The sequence below is a fragment of the Tachypleus tridentatus genome, chromosome 3 (genome assembly GCF_004210375.1).
Source record: "Tachypleus tridentatus isolate NWPU-2018 chromosome 3, ASM421037v1, whole genome shotgun sequence".
NCBI lineage: Eukaryota > Metazoa > Arthropoda > Merostomata > Xiphosura > Limulidae > Tachypleus > Tachypleus tridentatus.
Genome location: NC_134827.1, coordinates 1,857,498 through 1,878,256, shown reverse-complemented (window position 1 = coordinate 1,878,256; position 20,759 = coordinate 1,857,498). Strand labels below are relative to the sequence as shown.

The window sequence follows — 20,759 nt, the reverse complement described above, 5'->3', positions numbered from 1 at the left end:
ACATACAAGTATTAAAAAGTTAGACTGCTGCCAAAAATGAAAACCAAGACATTTAGATGCCCTTGGAGGATCTACCAGGACATTGGGGTGAATTGTATCTTATTTTATTTGTTTTCTTTATAGCAAAACCCCACTGAACTATCTGCTATGTTCACCGATGAGAATCGAACACCTAATTTTGGCATTGTAAATCCGAAGACTCAATGTTGCCCCATCTTTAGATTTTTATGCAACGCAACCCTTGAGTTGATTATTCATTTCAGTTGTGAAGCCACCTTAAAAAGTGCCTAGAGCTCATGCGCAAGTTTTTTTATTGGAAATAAGTTTTATAATTTATTCTTAAAACATAAAAAGCGTTTTCTGTTTACAATGACATCAAATTGCGATCAACTATTACTATTATGGTACTTTATCTAAAATTAGATGGAAAACGCAGTATTTGAATGCTGCAAAGATCATTTGCGCAGACCAAAAAGTAACTATTTGTTGGTACAAGGATGATTGTATTCCCCATTAATCGACAATATTGTTATAATTATATAGTTAGACATCATACGAACGTCTTATAAAATTTATGCAGCTATTGACTTTATATACTTGCATGCCTAAAAGTAAAATAAAAATTACCATGATTAATAGGTTTCACATATTCATTGTACCAGATCTTGTTGCTAATACTAAAAACAATAACGTGTATGTTGTTATTGTGCTGTGCATGCGCAACAACTTTAATATTAAGTTGACATAAATGGGAGAAACCTCCAGGATTTTGTCCAACATCAATGCCACACTCATCCATTGCTCCTAAGAAATACTAGTAACCTACAATATGAAATGGTAGACTGCTTGTATCCAGAAATTGGCAAGACTATTCGTCAAGATGAAAATAAATTGGAACTCTTTACTTTGCTCTCTTGAAGTATAGTTTGGAATGGAGATGACATAGTATACTGAAATGTCGTCACTAAAATACCCACCCACACACACACACACTAAACACAGCAGTATGTTAGTTTATACGGTTGAATGTGAAAACTGGAAGGTAACGATTTACATTTCAGATAACAGTATCATGGCATTAGTAGTTTCATTTGTCAGGTGAATTGATCATTTGAACGAAATGTTGAGAGAATTTTTTGTTGACAAAACTTATGATACTAGTTTTCTAGCACATGACGTGTCAAGAGCTCTTGGTCTGAACAAATCTGAAGTATTTATTTTTGTCTTGTGTTTACCGATTTCTGTTTTCTTCTTCTTCTTCTTGCACATGGGAAATTGTTATATCCATGGGATATACAATAGAAACGTTTAAAGAGCTTTAGAGTGCTTTTAAATACCTTAGTAATGTACGGTGACACTTAAATGACATGTCAAACTTGTGTATGAAATGCTAATATTGATCACTCAAGATAGGCATTGTGTACACTATGGAGAAGTTGACCTCTACATAAACAGCCTAACAGTGGTCATGTTTATGGCTAAAGCCCTATACTACAGTCAGATCTTCCTGAATCAAGGTTGTGGAAATGGCAAAATGATGATAATGCAATATACACTTGATATGGGCAGTTGTGCCAGAGGCTTTCCAAAGTGCAAATGAATGGATTAGATGCGAAAAAGGTTATGTGAAACACTTCAAATGTGTAAAAGAAGCTCTGCTTTGCCTTTTTGATAGAAAATGTGTACCTGAGCAGGAGAACCACTGGATGTGTTTATAATAACTCTTACTAAAACATTGAGGCTGTAACTGACCTCAGTGTATGCAGAAGTTACAGAATGAGAATTATTCTCCAGTATTTTATCAGTGAAACTTCCACTTTTAATTAATCAAAATATTCTGAGCACATGGTGAAAACATTAATGACAATGCCATCAGTTTACATGTGGTACATGAAACACTGTTTGATCAGACTTCACCTCAAACAGTAAATGAAGTTTTATTTGCTTTCTGCATGGTACATTGAGGATTTTTAAAAAAGTACAAGGCTTTATAATAAAAATTTCAAAGCATTGAAGCCTGCATAGATAGATATGGTTCAAATGTCATAACACTAATGTAAAATGTACTGGTACCACTTCTAAGTTTCTAACAGCAAATGTTTTGCCACTTAGGATTTTAGTTTATGTATATGTATGAATTTTGTTTGTGAAAAAAGTTAATTTTGACTAAAGGTATAGTAACTTTCAACTAAATGTAATTGTCTTTACCCAACATGAAGGTACAATATATTTTGATAATTATCTATTATTTGTATACTGTTTGTTTTTGTTATTTTTTTTTAAAGATTCTTGTATATGTGCTCAACAGGATTCTGTATACAAAACTGATTAGTCACTGTGTTGGATCTAGTGCTTTTATCACAAATGTACAAAAATTATATAACTTGTATAGTTCACTTAGAAAATAAAATGTACAAATTTGCTGAAGTACATATGAAAAACACATTATAGAAATTCTTTATTAAAGGCCATTTTACTACATTCAGATTCTTAGTAGTACAATGGTTTTAGATTTGAGGTTTTAACTTCATTATTTGAACTTTGTCTAAGATTTAGTTTAAATTCAAGAATTCAAATCCTGTATGGTATATAAATAGGATAACACATTTACCCATGTTGTGGATTTGGTATCAATATATAAGGCAAGGGCCACTTTTCCTCTTACATTCAAACATGTATCATTCTCTGTTTTCGTGGAAAAACTCTAATATGAAGTGTAAAAGTTACCATAATAAAATTCTATATCATTTTTTTCTTTAAATATTCTTTTTTCTAATCCAATTTTGAGCTGACATGCTTGTAGTATGTTCATTTTCAGCATTGTTTTAAATGTTTCAAATGTTCCTGTGCATAATATTTTGATCTAGTTTTTCAGTAACAGTCCTGTAATAATAATCAAAATCACACTTTTTACTTCTTTCACTGACACATAATCATTAAAACTCTTTAATTGTAAAGTTTAGGCCTTCAGAGAATTGTTGACCGTTATTGCTTTATGTGTGTTTAAGTTGGATATTTTATCATTACTTTTATCTACAGGTTCTAGATATCCAATGAATGATTATTATTGTTGTGATATTTTAAATATTAAAGTATCTGTAGTCTTTGTCATTATCATAATTTAGTGTGAAGTAAGTTTACTTTTACTTCCCAGTAGTAAATAAACTATTTGAAACACAAGATAAAATATATGTGTCAGTGTCAACCATGGTGACAAAAATATTTTCAATATAAAACCCTGCAAAAATGAAAACTTGCATATGTTATGAAATATTAAGTTTGTAAAAATCATACATTGGTACTTTATTTTGTTTATTTTCTGTACTGAACCTATTTCAGAAAATGTACAAGGGGCATGATAATGCCTTTTCTAATAATAAAGCTTATTTTTTAAATGCATAATTGTTGTAATTTTGTATTTTTATCTTTTTTACTCTATTCATAATGTTAAAAGAAATTGAAAGCTTTATATTAAACCGTTTTATAATGTTTATATAATTATCTGCCAATTTCTATATATATACTTTGTGGAATAATTTATTGATTTTTTTTTATATCTTCCAACTAAAAATATGAAAAGCTCAATGTTTGTATAACAGGTAGCTGTATTTTTGTTGTTATTTAAAGTAACTGTTCTCTGTGTTACATGGAAGCTTTAAAAAACATCTAATCTCAATAATTACACTATGTAACAACATTTTTACTTTTTCTTGTTCCTGGGCAGAAAGTATTATTTCCCAATTGCTTATGCCTAAAGTATTTTTCTCTTCAAACTTTGCTTTTGTGACCTGGGTAATGAAATTTTCAAATTTACCCATTCTCCAGAACATTCCAAGTAGATTCAGTGCTTGTACATACAAGAATTTTCCAGAATGTTTTAGAACTTAGGAGAATTTTCAAAAACCTTTTAGAATTTTCCATAGTAATATATATATATATATATATATATACAGGGGCTCACCACTTCAGTTTAGTTCTAGCTGCCTAAGTGAACACACAAACTTATCTGATTTTATCAGAGATGGCATCAAGAAGCTGCAAGCACCCTCCAGATGCATTCTGCTAAAATGTGTGAAGCCTACAAGGCATGTTTCAGCATGTCTGTCGGGGATCAAGACAAACCCTGGGCACCTCATTTTACCTGCGAGCATTGCAAAAAACTCTAGAAGGTAAGATGGACAACTTTGCTTGCTTGAATTTAAGATTTTATATTATACAATTTTAGACCTTTTAAAATTTAAATATATTTTACTTAATTTTTTTAATTTCCAATAGTATGGAAAAATATCACATAAATATTTTGCATGAACCTTTTACACATTAGTTGTAGATGAAATAAATTTATTCTTCATAATAACTATTTTATTTTGCTCTTTAGCAGAATGGTACAGAAGGGAAAAGAGAGCCATGAAGTTGGTGTGAATCCACAGACCACTCAAGCAATAAGATACTTCTGCATGGTGGACCCTTCCAAATGTCAGGCTGACAAGAATGCATCTGCTATCATGTATCAGGACCTTCCATCATCCATTACCCCAGTGCTACACTGCCCTGAGCTCTCTGTACCCACTCTGCCAGAGAGAGAGCAGCAAATCAGAAGAGGAAGTAGACACTGAAGATCCAGATTACAGTTTCAAAGGTGCAGTTGGTGAGAGAAACCCATACTACCTCAACCAAGTTTTCCTGTCATATTTGCCTTTGCGACAGCAGGGACACCTCAGCACACTACAACAGGAAGTGCTGGCCACAATGGACAGAGTTCTCTTTGGGAGGCACAATGTCAAATGTGAGCCACTAGTGGACCTCCAGAAGGTGTTGTTCCCACCATTGCACATAAAATTGGGTCTTACGAAACAACTGGTCACAGCTCTTAAAGAGTCTGCAGCTTTCAAATACCTTCTAGACTTCTTCCTTAAGCTGTCTAAGACAAAGGTCAAAGCTGGTGTCTTCGTTGGACTACAAATAAAGAAGATCCTGGAATGCACAGAATTTCCCAAGAAGGAAAAAAAAAAGCTTGGGGCAGGTTTGTCACAGTGGTTCGGGGTTTCTTGGCCAAACATTATGTGGAACTGGTTGAGGCTCTGGTGAATAACTACGGCAAAATGGGCTGCAGGATGTCCCTGAAAGTCTATATCCTTGATGCTCATCTTGATAAACTCAAGGAGAATATGGGAGCATACTCACAGGAGCAAGGCGAGTGCTTCCACCAACATATACTGGACTTTGAACACCGCTACCAAGGAGCATATAATGAAAACAGATTGTTTGGGGGCTGATATGTGAAAGTGATTTACATTACAGTCGCAAATCTCGAAAAACTACTTGCTTCTAAACATATTTGTTCATTTTTGTATAACTTTAGTATAAATACATGTAAATCTTGATTTATGTTTTATTCAGACCTTATGTAAATGAAGATGTGCAAATTTGCCCATTTTTATATAGAAAACAGGTTAATTTCTAAATTTCGTTATCCAGGTCACGCAAGCAAAGTTTCAAGGGAATAATGACCATTTTCTGTACTTTTTACAACATAAGCAATTAAGAAATAACATACTATCCAGGAACAAATTTTGTTACATAATGTTGTAATATGGAAAGACCACTTGAAGTGGAACACCTTCGTAATAATATGATGATGTTATACTTGTTTTATGTGTCTGGAGGCATAAATATTCTTCTACATAAGTGTCCAAAAGGTGTGGGATAAATTAGAGATTTTGAAACTAGAAAATAATTCTTAGATCATGGAAAAGCAAAGAAAATGAAGAAGGGGAAACAGAAATCATATATTAGCTTTTGTGATTGGTTGCTGCATCTCTGTGATGCTATTGTTAACTGATCAGTGAAAAATGAGAATTTTATGGGTAAAATTCATTATTTTGTGAAAAAATACTTATCCCTTACGTGTGTCTTTCAGCCTGTATGAACTCATTTGTGATTTTTATTAATGTTATGGTAGTTCTAATCTACATGTGTATGTTTTAACTCAAATTACCAAAATATTTTTGTACCACTGGGATCTAAATATTACACCATGTTTGTAATTTTATGTTTGTGTTTGTTACAATACCCATTTAAAATACTAAGAAATAATTATCAGAATTAATAAAAATATTGATGGTACTTTTATTGAAATTTTTATGCATGTTGTTATGGATTTTATAACCCAAAAGGCATAAGTCATTGAGAACACACACACACACACACACACAGGGTATTCAGATAGTCACTGTGCAGTTTTGTAATCATATTTTATTCAGTCTATTTCAAGGCAGCAACTAATAGCAGTGTTTAGAAACAAAATGAGAAGGATCCAAGCCTGTGGGTCACTTTCAATATTGTTTATAATTTTCATTCATATTTACCTCCTGTATTCTATATTAAAACATGTCTGTTAATAAATATACAAGTGCACAGTGAATTTCTGAACACCCTGTGTGTGTATGTATGTGTGTGTATATATAAAGTTGAATTCACATGGACCGCTCCCCCCTCAATAGTTCTAGAGTTACATATGCACAACTTTACACAGTTTTTGCAGGTGGTAAACTAAATGAACAATTTAACACAATTTAATTAAAAAGCACATTTAGAAATTTTTATTTTGACCCTGCACTGTAACAGTATGCATCCTAATGCATACTACCTTAAAATTATTGTATATAAATGATTGCAGCAATTGCCTTAACTGTTAAACTGTGTGTACAGTAGGAAAAATATATACAAATTCTGTATAAGTAACCAGTAGATAAGAGTTTAATAGCATTGAAGAAATATATAGTGAATTCCATTTTCTTATCACAAAGTTCCATGCTGCCTTTCTTAAAAGTGTTCTCTACACATATGCTGGGCCTAATACAAAATACAGCAAGTCTCACCTGATTGGCCTTTTCTATGGTAGGATTAGCCAATCAAAGTGATAAATTGTATATGTAAGTTACATGTTAAATATTAATGGGCTACACTAATATTTCTGGTTGACCCACTTGAAACATTCAAACTTTTGCCCCAAACATTAAAGGCAGGTATTTGTACCAAATCTGACATTTAGATTTTTCTTTGCATCAAAATTAATAAGGGCAACTGACAACAGTGCTCTTGTGATAAGCAAAATTTTTCTATTCATGTTGAACCATTAAAAACAGTGCAATAATGGTATGTTCTTTATACAAGCAAACTGCACAACTCATTTATAAAAACAATATAGTGTCTCATAGAAAATACGAAGTGTCGCAGCATGAATTTCATTTGGCTATGAAGTGTATTGGTTTGAGTTTTATCAAATGTGTAATGAATTAAACTGCACATGTATAAATTCTGTCAATAAAAGATCATGGAGTTGACGTGTGTAATATATCTATATATAGATATATTACACACACACACACACACCCATCAACTTTCAAAACATATGAAAAGTTTCTTTAAAAGATTGTTTCTGTTACTGGCTGCTGTATTACACTCTAATAGTTTAACTTTTATTTTGCATAAAATATAATCAATGTATTGAGCATACACCTGTATCATTTTGTTATTGATACAACATTACATACATGATCGTGTTTCTTCTGGGTTTTTAAGAACAAAAAATGTTAAGGTAAAAACAAAAAGTATGAGTAGCATATTTGTAAAATTAACAAGCACTATACAATTTGGTTATAAATATGCTGTGCTTATACATGCTAAGATTTTTTTTCCCCCTCCACAGAAAATGACTGATACAACAGCTGTGGTTATAGCTAAGACATTATTAGGTAAGAATGCTTTTAATCTTTGCTTACTGTATTTTTGTTTCAGATGTTTTTTGTTTGTTTTTTCTTTTAAACTAAAAATAAAAAAATGAGCTGGTTTATTCTGATTTTCTTAAAACAGTAAAATATTTTCCTAATGTTTTTCTATATTTGTAAATGACTGCTTACATCTTTAACATTCTACAACTTTTTAGAGTTACTGTGGTAACATTATAACCATTAAAAGAAATATAATTTTAATTTTGTAAAAAATTCTTCAAACTGGATATTTTGAAGGTATTAGGTGTTTAGGTTGCTTATAATGTACTTGTTAAGAATTTGTACAAAAAAGTATCACATCCTTACATTCAGTGAAGAAGTTACTACTAATTCAATATTTTACTTGATATGTTATGGATTATAGCATGCTGGTTATGGGACTGTTCATCAGATTTTCTGTAAAACAAGTTCTACAGTATATTGGTTATCTTTCAGACTGCACAAAAATGTGCATTAAAGCTTTGGAAAAGAATGGACCTACACAACTTATTTCTGAAGTAAAGAGAAGTGTATGTTACATACAGAAAAGTCTTCTGAGTATTTACCCTACATGTAACATTTTTGTTCACTTTGGGCTATGACAAGTAACAATGTCTAATTTTTTTTTTTTTAATGAAAGTTTTCTGCTGAATGGCATTTAACAGATTATTACAATTTTTCTTTTGGTTGATTCTGAATGACAAAGTATATTTATGTCACCATATCTTTGCTTTCTTTTAACTGTACTTAGCTTTTGTTTAAGTACTGTCCTATTTGTAATATATTATTTTAATGAATGAAGAAATGACTGTAGTTCATTATACAATACAAATAACCTTTTAAATCCATACCTTTTTCATATGAAATTGACACAAGTCATTAATATTTTCCTTAAATTTGTTTTATGAAAAAAAAAGGATCATTGATGATTATAGTCAGCTTGTGTTTGTATCTCCCAGCTTTTGATCTGTTGAAGATTTTTGTAGCTGTTCCAGCTCTTGCCAAGGGTTTTGGAGCATTGAGAGGTTGGCATAATCCTTGATGTCACAACTACCTCCTGGATTACACTCAGACCCTTGTGCTGATTTTCCACGGTAAGAATGTGAACCACGACCCTGTTAGCATTAGCAACGAAGAAAAAAGAAATTAATACATGTATCTTGAAACCTTCTACAATCAACAGACAAGATAAAGAAGTGTAGTCTGTCATACCAGGTCACACCTGTAAAGAGCAACATTGTGTAAATCATTAAGAACTAAAGTATTATAGTGCAGGATCAACATAAAGCTGTAAATTCTTATACAAGTATAGTACCATGAATTTACAACTGAAAAAAAGCTGAATCCATGAAGGCCAATTTGGTAAATATATAGTATCATTGGCTCTGATTTGCACGATAACATTTATTGAGCTTAACACTACACATTTAGACAGTATTTGCAAAGTCAATTAAAAGAGCAGAAGTTCAAGAAAAAAAGGGCAATTTTCAAGCATCATATTATATGTATTTTTTAATGATAAAACCATACAGTGAATTATTGCATCTGAATACTTAACAACACATCAAAATGTTGTTACTATAAAGACCTTCAAACCCCTGTGTGCTATTCATTCTTTTTATGCTGAAATATTTATTTATTTCTAACTTGCAGCTATTCATAGTTGTTGATAATTTTTTTACACAGAAAAAAAGGGCACTATTGAGGTACAGGGGCAAGATGTATTTTTTGTGATCAGGCACAAAAAAGGTGGAAATGCTGTATTTTAATGTTTTGAAGCTGAATAAGGCTTAATAATGTGAACAATAACATGCTCAATGTTCAAAAGCAATGCTAAAAATTTGGTTTTTCTGCTGCACCTTAAAAATAAATACACTGGTAAATTTGCATCAGAATATCTATTTTCAAAGATCACTGTTTATGTACTTAATGTTAAGAAAGTAGTAAGAGTTTAATGTGCAGTTTATAATGCAAATTTTTTTGTTAACTTGTTGAAATTAAAAAAAAAACAGGAAAGTTTAGTAGGAGGTATACTTGATACAAACTAGAAATATCTAGCATAACTAAATACTGCTTTTTTATGATAGTATTAATGTTGGAGAACATTTGAATTGGCAGATCTGCTTTCTTAGAGTCATGACTTTGCTAATGCTATTTATAAAGTTACTTAGATATTTCAAATATGTTTCACATTTTGCAGTCATGAAGATGTCTGTTAGTTAAAAACTAGAGTGTATGAAATTTGTTCATTTACATACTTATTAACATTGAAAACATAATGCCAACAAATGAAGGTAGAATTAACCTAAGATTCCAAAATTATTCAACAGTGAAATTCATCACTGAATCACCAAGAAAAAGTGTTTAATACTCCTACATAGGATACATAGAAACAATCAAAATGAGTTTCCTACAACTAAGTAATTCTCTTTATTCAAGAATGTTAACAAAAGTAAGTGTGTACCTCTTCTGAAACAAATCGGAGGTCATACATACATAAATACATAGTTTTGACATCTTTATCTTGGCCTGATATAACAGCAAGAATTCTTAGATTTCACATGATAAAATCACCATACTTTCTTCACTATGTGAAAATGTACAGCTAGATAGTCATCTGAATGTTTTTAATTTTTATAATGTTTCTTAGAACTATTGAGTTTTCGGTATTTTAATGTGTGTCAAACCACTTCATATTTGAATAATTACTTTTAGGAACTGTGGAAATGTAAAATGTAAAGTCTGTAGAATTTTCTTCAAGTGCTATGCATTTAATTAAGCAAAATGATATCTAATACAGATATACATTTGTGTCAGTATTAATCTTCTAATTTTTACATATGTCCTACATCCATACCTTTTTGACTAAGAAGGAAAACTTAGCTAAGATATCTAAACACAATGTTGACAACATTCTACTAATGAAATTGATGATGCACTGAGTAGAGGATCTTATGCAGTATTACAGTCAACTTCTGTAAGGCTAAAGTTTTTCAGTGCTTGTGTGTCTGAGTGGCATAAAACTTGTTCTTTACACTGAGAAGGTAATGCTCCTTTTTTGCATATCATGTTTAATCATCTCCATTAATATAGTATCTTTTTCTAACTTCACTTTGTATGAGGTATTTATGGCTGGAGAAAAAATATCTATATATTTTAATCAATCAGAAAAGATTAGGTGCAAGAAGCACTGCTGGAAACTGAAGGATAACGCAATGTACTTTTGTGTTTTTTATTACACCATTAATATATGTTGAGTAACTAATCAGCATTTTATGTTTTTCTTTGTGTTTCTTCACCTAAGAATGTGATACTGTTGTAAAAATACCTAGGTGCATTTTTACTAACCACAATATTTAACTTATCCTACGAAAAGACGTTTCTAGTCCTGATTTCTCCAAGCCCGTTCCCCTGGCTGTGGTTTCGCTAGATAGTAGATAGGGACAGTGGGAATCTCGTTAATCCATTTATTAATGGATTTAAATGGCAATTTCATTTAAATACAAAGTTATTAGCCTAATATTAATAACCTTTCAAGTTGCTCTGGGGCCTATTAGGCCCCACTTTTCGTAGGAGTGTTAAAATCATGATGAAAAATTATACACTGCACTTTCTGCTTTTAAAATATAACATTATGGCTGAGCATGAAGGCTTATGATACTAAAATTTGAGTATAGATATCCATGCTAGGCAAAAACAATCTATTTTGTGTTTAACAGCAATCAAAAGTTATTCCTAGAAATGTATTGTTATTATTTCAATATTTCAGTTGTGTAAGAAACAGTCTACTTAAATTTTCACTTGTCTGACAACTTAAATTGTGTGAAATAATTTGTATTCCACTGGTCTCAAACTTTTACTGTTAACAACAAAATTAAAAGGTACTTTGAATGTACAAAAACTAATAGTTAAAACATTTGCTGAACTATATATATTACTAGATTGCACAGTGTCATTAGTCACATTTCAGTTTGTTTTGCTAAACATACAAGTTCATGATCATAAATATTTGCTTAAATCTACAGAACACCTCTGGGATAGAAAAGGTTATCTTTTAAAAATAAAAATTTAATGAAATTATAACCTGCTTGATATGAATGTTTTAAAGAAAATAAACATTCCTACAGCTACAGGTGTGATATGACCTATTTACATATGTTAATATGTCAGAATATATGTATATTGACAAAAAAAAAATTTCAAGCAATGAAAAGACATCAATTTTTGTTATTACCATGATACTGATAGATTTTGTCTGTCAATAAGTAATGTATTTTTTCTGTTGAGCAAAAAATGTGTTTCAAACAATAAAAACCTCAGGATGGTGTCAAGTGACTTGTTATGCTTTACTCAAACAACGGAGTAAATTTATTAATAAACTTGTTCAGGAATTCACAATAATAAAAGTTCTTTAAATTACATTCACATTTCATAAAAATAGAAATGACTGTAGATAAAAACTTTTTCAATCATATAGTATATGGATCATCACAAACGTGCACCAAGCAAAATACACAGCTGAGCTTCAAAATAAAATTATTTTTAGAACCTTATTCTTTTGTTATATAAATCACTAAAAAATTTCAGCTATTCTTGCAGATTCCTACTGTCAAAATGATAGAAAATCATGTTATAGAATTATGCTACAAAATACATGTAAATGTTTGATTCTTGCAAGTGAAACCATAACAAGAATGTGATCAAACATTGAAAAACAAATATCTGTATATTTAAGTCCATGTCATGCTTATTTAACTAGTTTTGAGCATCAGTTTCCTCAAATACCTGCAGTATGTAAATAATGTACAACATGAACTTTAAAAATTTACTATATGCATAGATATTTTTACATATTGTTATTTCTCAAGTTTCTTACAAGAATTAACTTTTAGCTATCTCGAACAATTAATTTGTAATCTTAGCATATAGTTGTTTCTAATACACAGAAAATATTCAGTGAAACATTATTCTGGAGTTTTTCTTAAATATGTATAAAACTTGAAGTAAAATAACAACAAAAGATAAGTACCTAATAACTTGCCAAACTGCACCTCAAATGAAATTATTTGTAAAATTATTAAATATAATCAAATGACATATTCCAATAGTCAATGTATAAGCTATTTTATTTCCTTTTATTCCCCTTGCCAACTAAATATGCAAAAGATAAATGCAAATTTTTAAATAAAGTTGCCACAGGAGAAAGTATTTGCATACATAAGACTTTAGCTAGTATTATTTGGCTCTGGTGCATTATAATTATTCCAACCATAAGCTTTTCATATTTTATGTATTGAATTGTATGGACACTGTAATATGGTAACTTTGAAGAAGCAATAATTCTCTACACAATCCTATATAAGTTTGAGGTTTGAGTCAATGACTTAGACAGTACGAGTAGTTACAATGAGAAAATTAATATTGTAGGATTAGTTTAATTAAATTCTAGTTAGGTTTATTATATTTTTAAACACTACTGTTTAAAAATATAACAGAACTAAAGACCTATGACAAGTATAACTGTAATCAAGCTTTGCCAGTTTGTAAAAGGCTTTCACACCATAACAAAAGTATTTTATTCTTACTATTCGTTTTGCTTTCAATTTTCTTGACATAGTTTGATTGAATTCTGATATTTTAAAACAAATGATTTTCCTAAGCTCTTAACACCAATGAGTACCTCACAGTGACTACATTTTCATTTCATGGAAAAATCACATCTTCCAACCTTCAACTATGACAAGAGTAAATTTAAGCACTGAAAATGGATTTTATATAGGTGAATTTTCTATCTACAAAGCAAAGGACTCTCACCAAAATCTTGAGATAAACTGAGGAAAAAAGATTCATTTTAAGTAAATTACCTGTTAGAGGTGAACAGGTGTGCACAAAAGTTGTATTGTTAAAAGCTCTGATATTAATTTATCATTGAAATACAGTTTATCATTTGCTCATTATTACTATAATCATCTATTGATTTGAGGGTTAAAACTTAATTAATGTAACAGAAAAGGATATTTGAGGGGGTAACCCCCCAAAGGTGAACAGATTTTACTTTATACAAACAAAAATTTGTAACTGATACATTTCCTCCAAACTTTTGCTGGTGATATTAACAAGCAGCAAGCTACAGTACCTAATTGTTCATAAGAAATATTTACTGGTCATTTAGCTTAATTTTTTTTTTACATTTAAACATCTAAGAATTTGTGTTTATAATGCACATTTTTATAAAAAGGGTGTAATCAACCATATCTTGAACTGCAACAAATCTATGTATAAATTCAGTTTGTGTATTTACTACAAATAATACCAATATATTATTATATTTACATGACAGTCTAAATATTTTTAAGTATTTGAAGGTGTAGATTTCTTCTTGGTGACAGCTAACAGAGACTGTTGTTTAAAAAAAGTAAATTTTTTTTTAACAATAAGTTTCACAAAAAGTATAGTTCAAGAATCACTTGTGCTTAATGTTTCTTTCTAAAAAAACAACTCCATATTCAATCTACCAAACAGTTACTATAAATATACACGTACAGTGAGAAAAATTGGACTTGTTAATAAAACATGTTTCTCTAGAGTAAAATAACAATAACTCCATCTTTGTGTTGTTCTTCTAACAAACTAACACTATTAGAACTTAACACATACCAAGTACAGTATACCCTCACCTATTCGCGGTTCCCCATTCGCGGGTTAGGCTCTTAACCCTATCGCATCGTATGCCGGTATAACAGGCTAGCGTCATAACGTCATAAAAAAAAGAATGCTCGGTAAACCGGGTTTTTGTAGGTCATAGAGACTAAAAGCGCTTTTCAAGGGTATGTCTGTATTTACTCTCTCAAGCAGTTTTATCGATTGACGTCTTTATCGAACAATTATTACTGAATTGTACTGTACTGTATTATTATTACCTGAACTGTGCGTACTGTATTTATCTGTCTAAGTTTGCCTTTAAATTTGTTCCACTTTCTGTCAATTCTAATACATGTGTTGTACGCATAGAAAATGACTTTACGGTACAGTAATACAGTATGGGTAACTATACTATGTACGTTTCTTTTTGATTAAAATATTGTTGCAATACAAAATTAAAATGTGTTTACATTATCATTACTACATTAGTGAAATACATGACTGCATGCAATATTACTACATTATTACTGTATTAATGAGTAAGAGTGTCTTTAGAAAGTGTCTGGGAAGCATTTAGTACCTTATATAATCTCATACATAGAAGTTTTAAAACTGCATCCAATATTCGCAGTTTTTCGCTATTCGCGGGGGGGTAAAGAACGTAACCCCCGTGAATAGCGAGGGAATACTGTAGACCATTTCATACAGTGAACCACTCAAAAACACCTTAGGTGTGAAAAAACAGGAATGAAATCAAAATTGGCAATCCAACTGATAACTATACTTATAGCATTGACAGGAATTTTACAGCAAAAATTCATTTATTAGTTAGCCAGGCCACACACATGATCTAACTAATGCTATAAATTTAGCTACCAGTTGGACTGCCAATTTTGATTTCATTTCTTTGAGTTGCATACTCAATCTTTTTTGCTTGCACTGTTTTTTCACATGTAAAACAGTTTTGAGTAGATATCATGACTTTTTATCAATACACACCAAGAAATTACAGCAAGTAAGAAAGTGACACTCAACAATAACTTGCATCAGCATTAGATCACAACAGACCTTTACAGAACCAACCAGATTCTTTAAAATACATGGCAGTAGTTTTCCTCTCTAAACAGTTTTAATAAGTTCCTTTAGATTAACAGTTTCTTGTCTTCACTTGCATGTAAGTGGTACAGCAGCATCAAGCTAATTGCTTAAGCTAATATGATAGGATGCTAAACATTCTTAAATTAGGATAATTTCATAAAATTCAGTAAATTTGTGCTGAGAAGTTGGCAATGAATAACCAACAGTAACTAACTATACACCTGTATGATTCTTTTAAAAACTTGAGCCAGAAACTGCTGATGTAGTTTGCTTCGCCTAAGCAGTATTTATGTATTTCCACGTCCTTCACCTTATAGTTTTGCTACTCTGAATCAACCATCTGTAATCCAAATTACAAAAACTGAACATTTTTCAGTTTTAGGTAAAACTGTAGTAAAGATGTTGTAGACTGATAACTTATTTTTACACCACATGAAACTTCTTATTTAAGTCAACAGATACATCAGTGTACCAAATTTGAAAAAAACAAACAAGAAAAACCATAAAAGTATGTTTTATATCAGAAAGAATTTTTTGTATGTTTGGTACAAAGCAGAAAAAAAAAAGAAATCAACCAAAATTGGAGATACTATATATGGGATATTTCTTATTGGATTGCCCTAAAATTTGGTAAGTGAAGTCAGTTTCCAGTAGAATACATTCACTAAAATATGTAGTAGCTTGGAGTATGAGCTACAGGTGGAATATTCCAAAACTATCACTCCTGTTAATGACCCACATTGTGTCCTGCAGCAGGATGTTGTGGCTGTACAAAACACTACCATGTGTCTTGATAAGTATAATTGCCCAAGTAGTTTTGCTAAAGAACAATACTGTTTTTAGTATCTGAAGCTTTTATTTACCACCATTAATATTTAAACTGTTATTACTGTTTCTAATCTTACCATTACATTAACAAACAGGAGTCCACCTGAGCACTCTTAAAATTTTAAACAATTGAATCACATCATTTCTGTTACTTATACATTCTGGTGAAAATTTTAGTCTTTATGCCTGTCTTCAGTCTAAACTTAAGTCATGTATAAATAGCCTTTCTATGTGAGCTTTCTATCGTATCACTATTTTTCCCTAGCTGTACCACAAATGCACATTATGCTAAAAGATTTTACCATAACTTTTGTACTCAGGTTCTATAAACATGGTACTACTTGTGAGCACTTGGGTACAGGCTTCAAGCTTATATTAACAACAAAATCTAAAACTTTTTCTTTCTCAACACATTTTCCTGTTATCCAAAAAAAAGTTCTTGTGATTTTTATACATAAACAAATAAAAAACATAAATTTCAAGTTTTTGCTATCTCTCAAAATTTGAAAGTATGAATTAACAAGAAATAACCTCAATACTGTCAGATTAATCTAGTATTTCATTAGGTATTTAATATTGAAGTCACTATTATATATGTAAGTAAAGAAACACAAATTTCCAAAATGTATCGTTTATACTAAGATAACAGCAATTGCATTCTTTCTAACAGTCAGAATAAAGCCAAACAATAAAATAATAATTTAGTCTAGAGTTTTCAATAAAAAAGAGGAGGGTCCATGTCAAACAGATATTTTTGTTTCATTTTTTCTTCAAGACAATGCAGAATTTGTGACAAAGTGAAAGGGAAAAAGATTCAACCATGTTCATATTTTTTATTGAGAAGTCTTCTTTGTTTCTTTGTATGACTGTTAAAAAAACTGGCAACAAAGTGGGGGAGGGCTGAGGTTGCAAAAGAGGAAGTTATAAAAGTAAAATACTTTAACTACACTTCTATTGAGAATATTTTATATATTGACACATACAGTTGAAATTTCATTTTCTTGAACAAATAGGTTTTTCTTCCTTACACTACAAAAGTATATATAACTTGCCAATATACAGTGGTCAAACCATACTGCATGCTGATGACATTTCATATATTGATATAAGCTGTGTAGATCTTAAAAGCAAAGGACTGATGTGTTTTGTGAGTAATAACCAATTTGTTGTTACAGTTGTGTTAAATCCTACTTGTTATAAATATTTAAAATAATTTAACAATATTCATAGTCAAGATTATTATGCATTATTCATTTAGTTAAAAAGATGTGCAATAAGATTAACTTTATAAGTTGGCTAAACCTCAAGATATCATTAATAGTGAGTGTACTCAACTCATTACTTCATGCACATTTTAGTTTTTTGGTATTTTTGATTTGATATTAAGTGTTTTTAATCAATTCATTATCTAGAAGTTTCATAACTAATTTATAAGTTTTTTTTAAATTAATATAGTTTGATTTGCACATTTAGTTTACCTTAAATCAAAAGTTCTTAATTATTACAAAAAAAAAACATTTTATTCCTTTTATTGAAGCTATAGATAAAGTTATTACAGGAAGTAATATATAGCTGAAATTGTTTATTTCAAATGGTGAAAATACTGGGACTGAGACTTACTTATTCAAAGTAATTAACCAACAAAAATCACTAATGGGATGAATTAGTGAAATAAAAATGATAGATATTACTTATGAAAATAAATTCAATAGCTTTATTTCTGAAATGAAATAGCATCTAACATCTCATGTCCATGGTGAATTTAGTAAAATTCTTTGAAATTGAGCTGATGTTCTGCATGTACATTTCCACTCTTACAACAGTACATTTTTCTCTTTAGTTAAAAGAGTTTTCTATTTTACTTCAGTACAAACAAAGGATTTAGTTGGATTTCAGGCAAGATAATTACTCTTTAATTTTTCTATAACATTAAGAATTTGCACAATGTTTCCAAATGTTAGTTTGGTGATTCCATAGATTGACATTCACAGATTACTACACTGTATTCTAACTATTCTATGAGAATACCTGCCAATAGTAATAAATAGTTGCATTTGGAAATCAACTTCATTCTTGCATACAGTTCTTTTCTTACTTTTATTATACCATTCAACCAAGTTTTTCTTATCTGAAAATTCATCTCTAACATTTTGTTGCTTTATACACCAAGAAGATTTAGCCTTTATTTTTCAAACCTTATGAATTCACCTGTAAGCTAGAGTGGTTGTAATTTGTTTCTATGTAATTTTTTAATAAATACCAAACAATGAATGTTGCACATGAATACAGTGTGAAATACAATTTACCAAGGACAATATACTGGTTATAAACCAGTCCTACTAATCCCCACTTACAAAAAAGCAAACATCAGGAAGCTGAAAGCATCCTAAAGCTTTATAATGGACTTAGATCTATTACAATTACGAAAACAAAACCACCACCTCTAACAAAATAATGTAACTATTAAGATGTTATATTTATAAATATATATATTTAATGTTGACATACTTGGTAGTATTTCTTAAGGGTATACTTTCTACATTGTGGTTATATACTTCATATTAACTCAAAATTAAAGGTTAAGGTTGACGTCAGTTTACACAATGCAACAGCATAAACCTTCCCAATTTAAGTGAAATTCACAGGCTACAGGGAAATGTATAATAATACTGGTTAATCAGTGATGATGAGAAAACCCACTTGTATAGAAAAATATATATGTAAAAACAGTTGTTTTGGGTTGAGAGGTTTTTATCCCAAACCAACCGTTTTTACATATATAATAATACTGGTTATCAATAGATTGGCTGTTAGGTTTTTCATTAATGATTCTTGATGGTACTGAATAGAGCACAAAGTGAATAACTAATTATTTTCAACAACTCAAAAAATGAAAATGCTTAAAATGTGACTAAACAATCTTAGCCTTTACTATTTTAAGGTTTCCTGTTAATTTATAACTGTTTGCTTGAAAATGAGTAAACCTTGATGTAATTTCTCAAGTATTTGTAGTACTTGCAAGACTTTATTAGAATCTGGCACTGTCATCTACACTACTGGATGAATAATAGCATGCCTGATTCTAATAATTACTTTTTTAAAAATTTGTATACTCAACAGTTTACCCTATTCTTAACTGCCCATACCTTGCAAGTGTACAATTTTACAATATTATTTATTAACCATTATTAGACAACTACTTAAAAACATACTCCTAATAGTAACACTGCACAAAGTCAAAAATAAAATTCAGTACTTCAAATATATTTACAATAACACTATATAATCATTGAATGAAATCATTATTCTAATATTGATAAATATAAAGACAAATCGTTGTTTATTAATTTATTCATACAAGTTATATCAAAGGTTGTATTAATTTACCTGTCTTTTTCCACTTGGACTGTTGTTTGGTGTTGAAAAATAACCACCAGATAATGACATTGAACTGGAGTTGTTTGAAAATGTCTGTTGATACCTTACGTAGGACGGACTCGAATTTGTACTAGGTGAGGGTGAATAATGTAAGGGTGTCCTTCCCCATCTTTCTTGTGCTACTACCAATGATGCCTGTGGTATTGGTGACTGCCATAATTCTGGGCTCTTGAATCTGGTTACATTAGGGCTACGTGGTGAAGAGTGATGTGGCTTGGTTACCTTAAAATGGTGAGTCTCACGCCCTCTGAAACTTGGATTTAACTGATTATGAGGACTTTGTATGAAATTTTTCGCTGGCGTCAAATCGACATTAGTCCTGTCATGGTTACCAACAGGTCGGTAATTCCAGTTGCCATTACCTTGATTAGGCTTAAAACGAGATGGAACAGATCCACCTCGAGAAGTGTACGCTCCTCTGCTATGTAAACTGTATTGAACAAAATCTCCAGGATTCATTACTTCAAAAATTTGGGTTAATAAGAATTAAAATAAAATAAAACCAATCACAGTGTTCGGTTCAATTCCACATTACCTCCTTTACCTTCGTGTGTGAGCAATATTTAGGTGGCGTACTTTTAGAAAAAGATCATTATTTGGGAAATTCGTAAAAATGAATTGAAATGAAAAGGTTAAGATTTTATATTAAAGTATGAAGAAAAATATTAAATTATTTAATTGTGACATGTTATTTGATAACTTCAAGTAGATAAAGTGACATTTCTGATTTCAATTTGAATTATTTAAAAATAACTACAACTCACAGATTAATGGCGGTAAATGCGTGTTCATCATTATTCTGAGAAGACGTGCTGAAATACGTATGAACCTATGAGGATTTTTTTTTAATTTCGCGCAAAGCTACTCGAGAGCTATCTGCGTTAGCTGTCCCTAATTGTAAGACTAGAGGGAAGGCAGCTAGTCATCACCACCCACCGCCAACTCTTGGGCTACTCTTTTACCAACGAATAGTGGGATTGA

General features: G+C 30.6%; 1 protein-coding gene and 1 long non-coding RNA gene across 2 annotated transcripts in view; one reads left to right on the top strand and one right to left on the bottom strand.

Annotated features, from left to right (window-relative positions):
- The window catches only part of LOC143246206 (uncharacterized), a 19,853-nt gene extending 7,750 nt beyond the window's left edge, over positions 1–12,103 (top strand). Inside the window, exon 2 of the long non-coding RNA XR_013025852.1 lies at positions 7,712–12,103. This is a non-coding gene — a long non-coding RNA (uncharacterized LOC143246206). The remainder of the gene's footprint in view (positions 1–7,711) is intronic.
- Positions 6,106–20,759, bottom strand: LOC143246205 (uncharacterized). The gene is made up of 2 exons (XM_076492459.1): positions 19,728–20,759; positions 6,106–8,887 (listed from the first exon to the last, which is right to left on the bottom strand). The coding sequence occupies exons 1-2, from the start codon at positions 20,235–20,237 to the stop codon at positions 8,708–8,710; spliced, it is 690 nt and encodes a 229-aa protein (XP_076348574.1). The 5' UTR covers positions 20,238–20,759; the 3' UTR covers positions 6,106–8,707.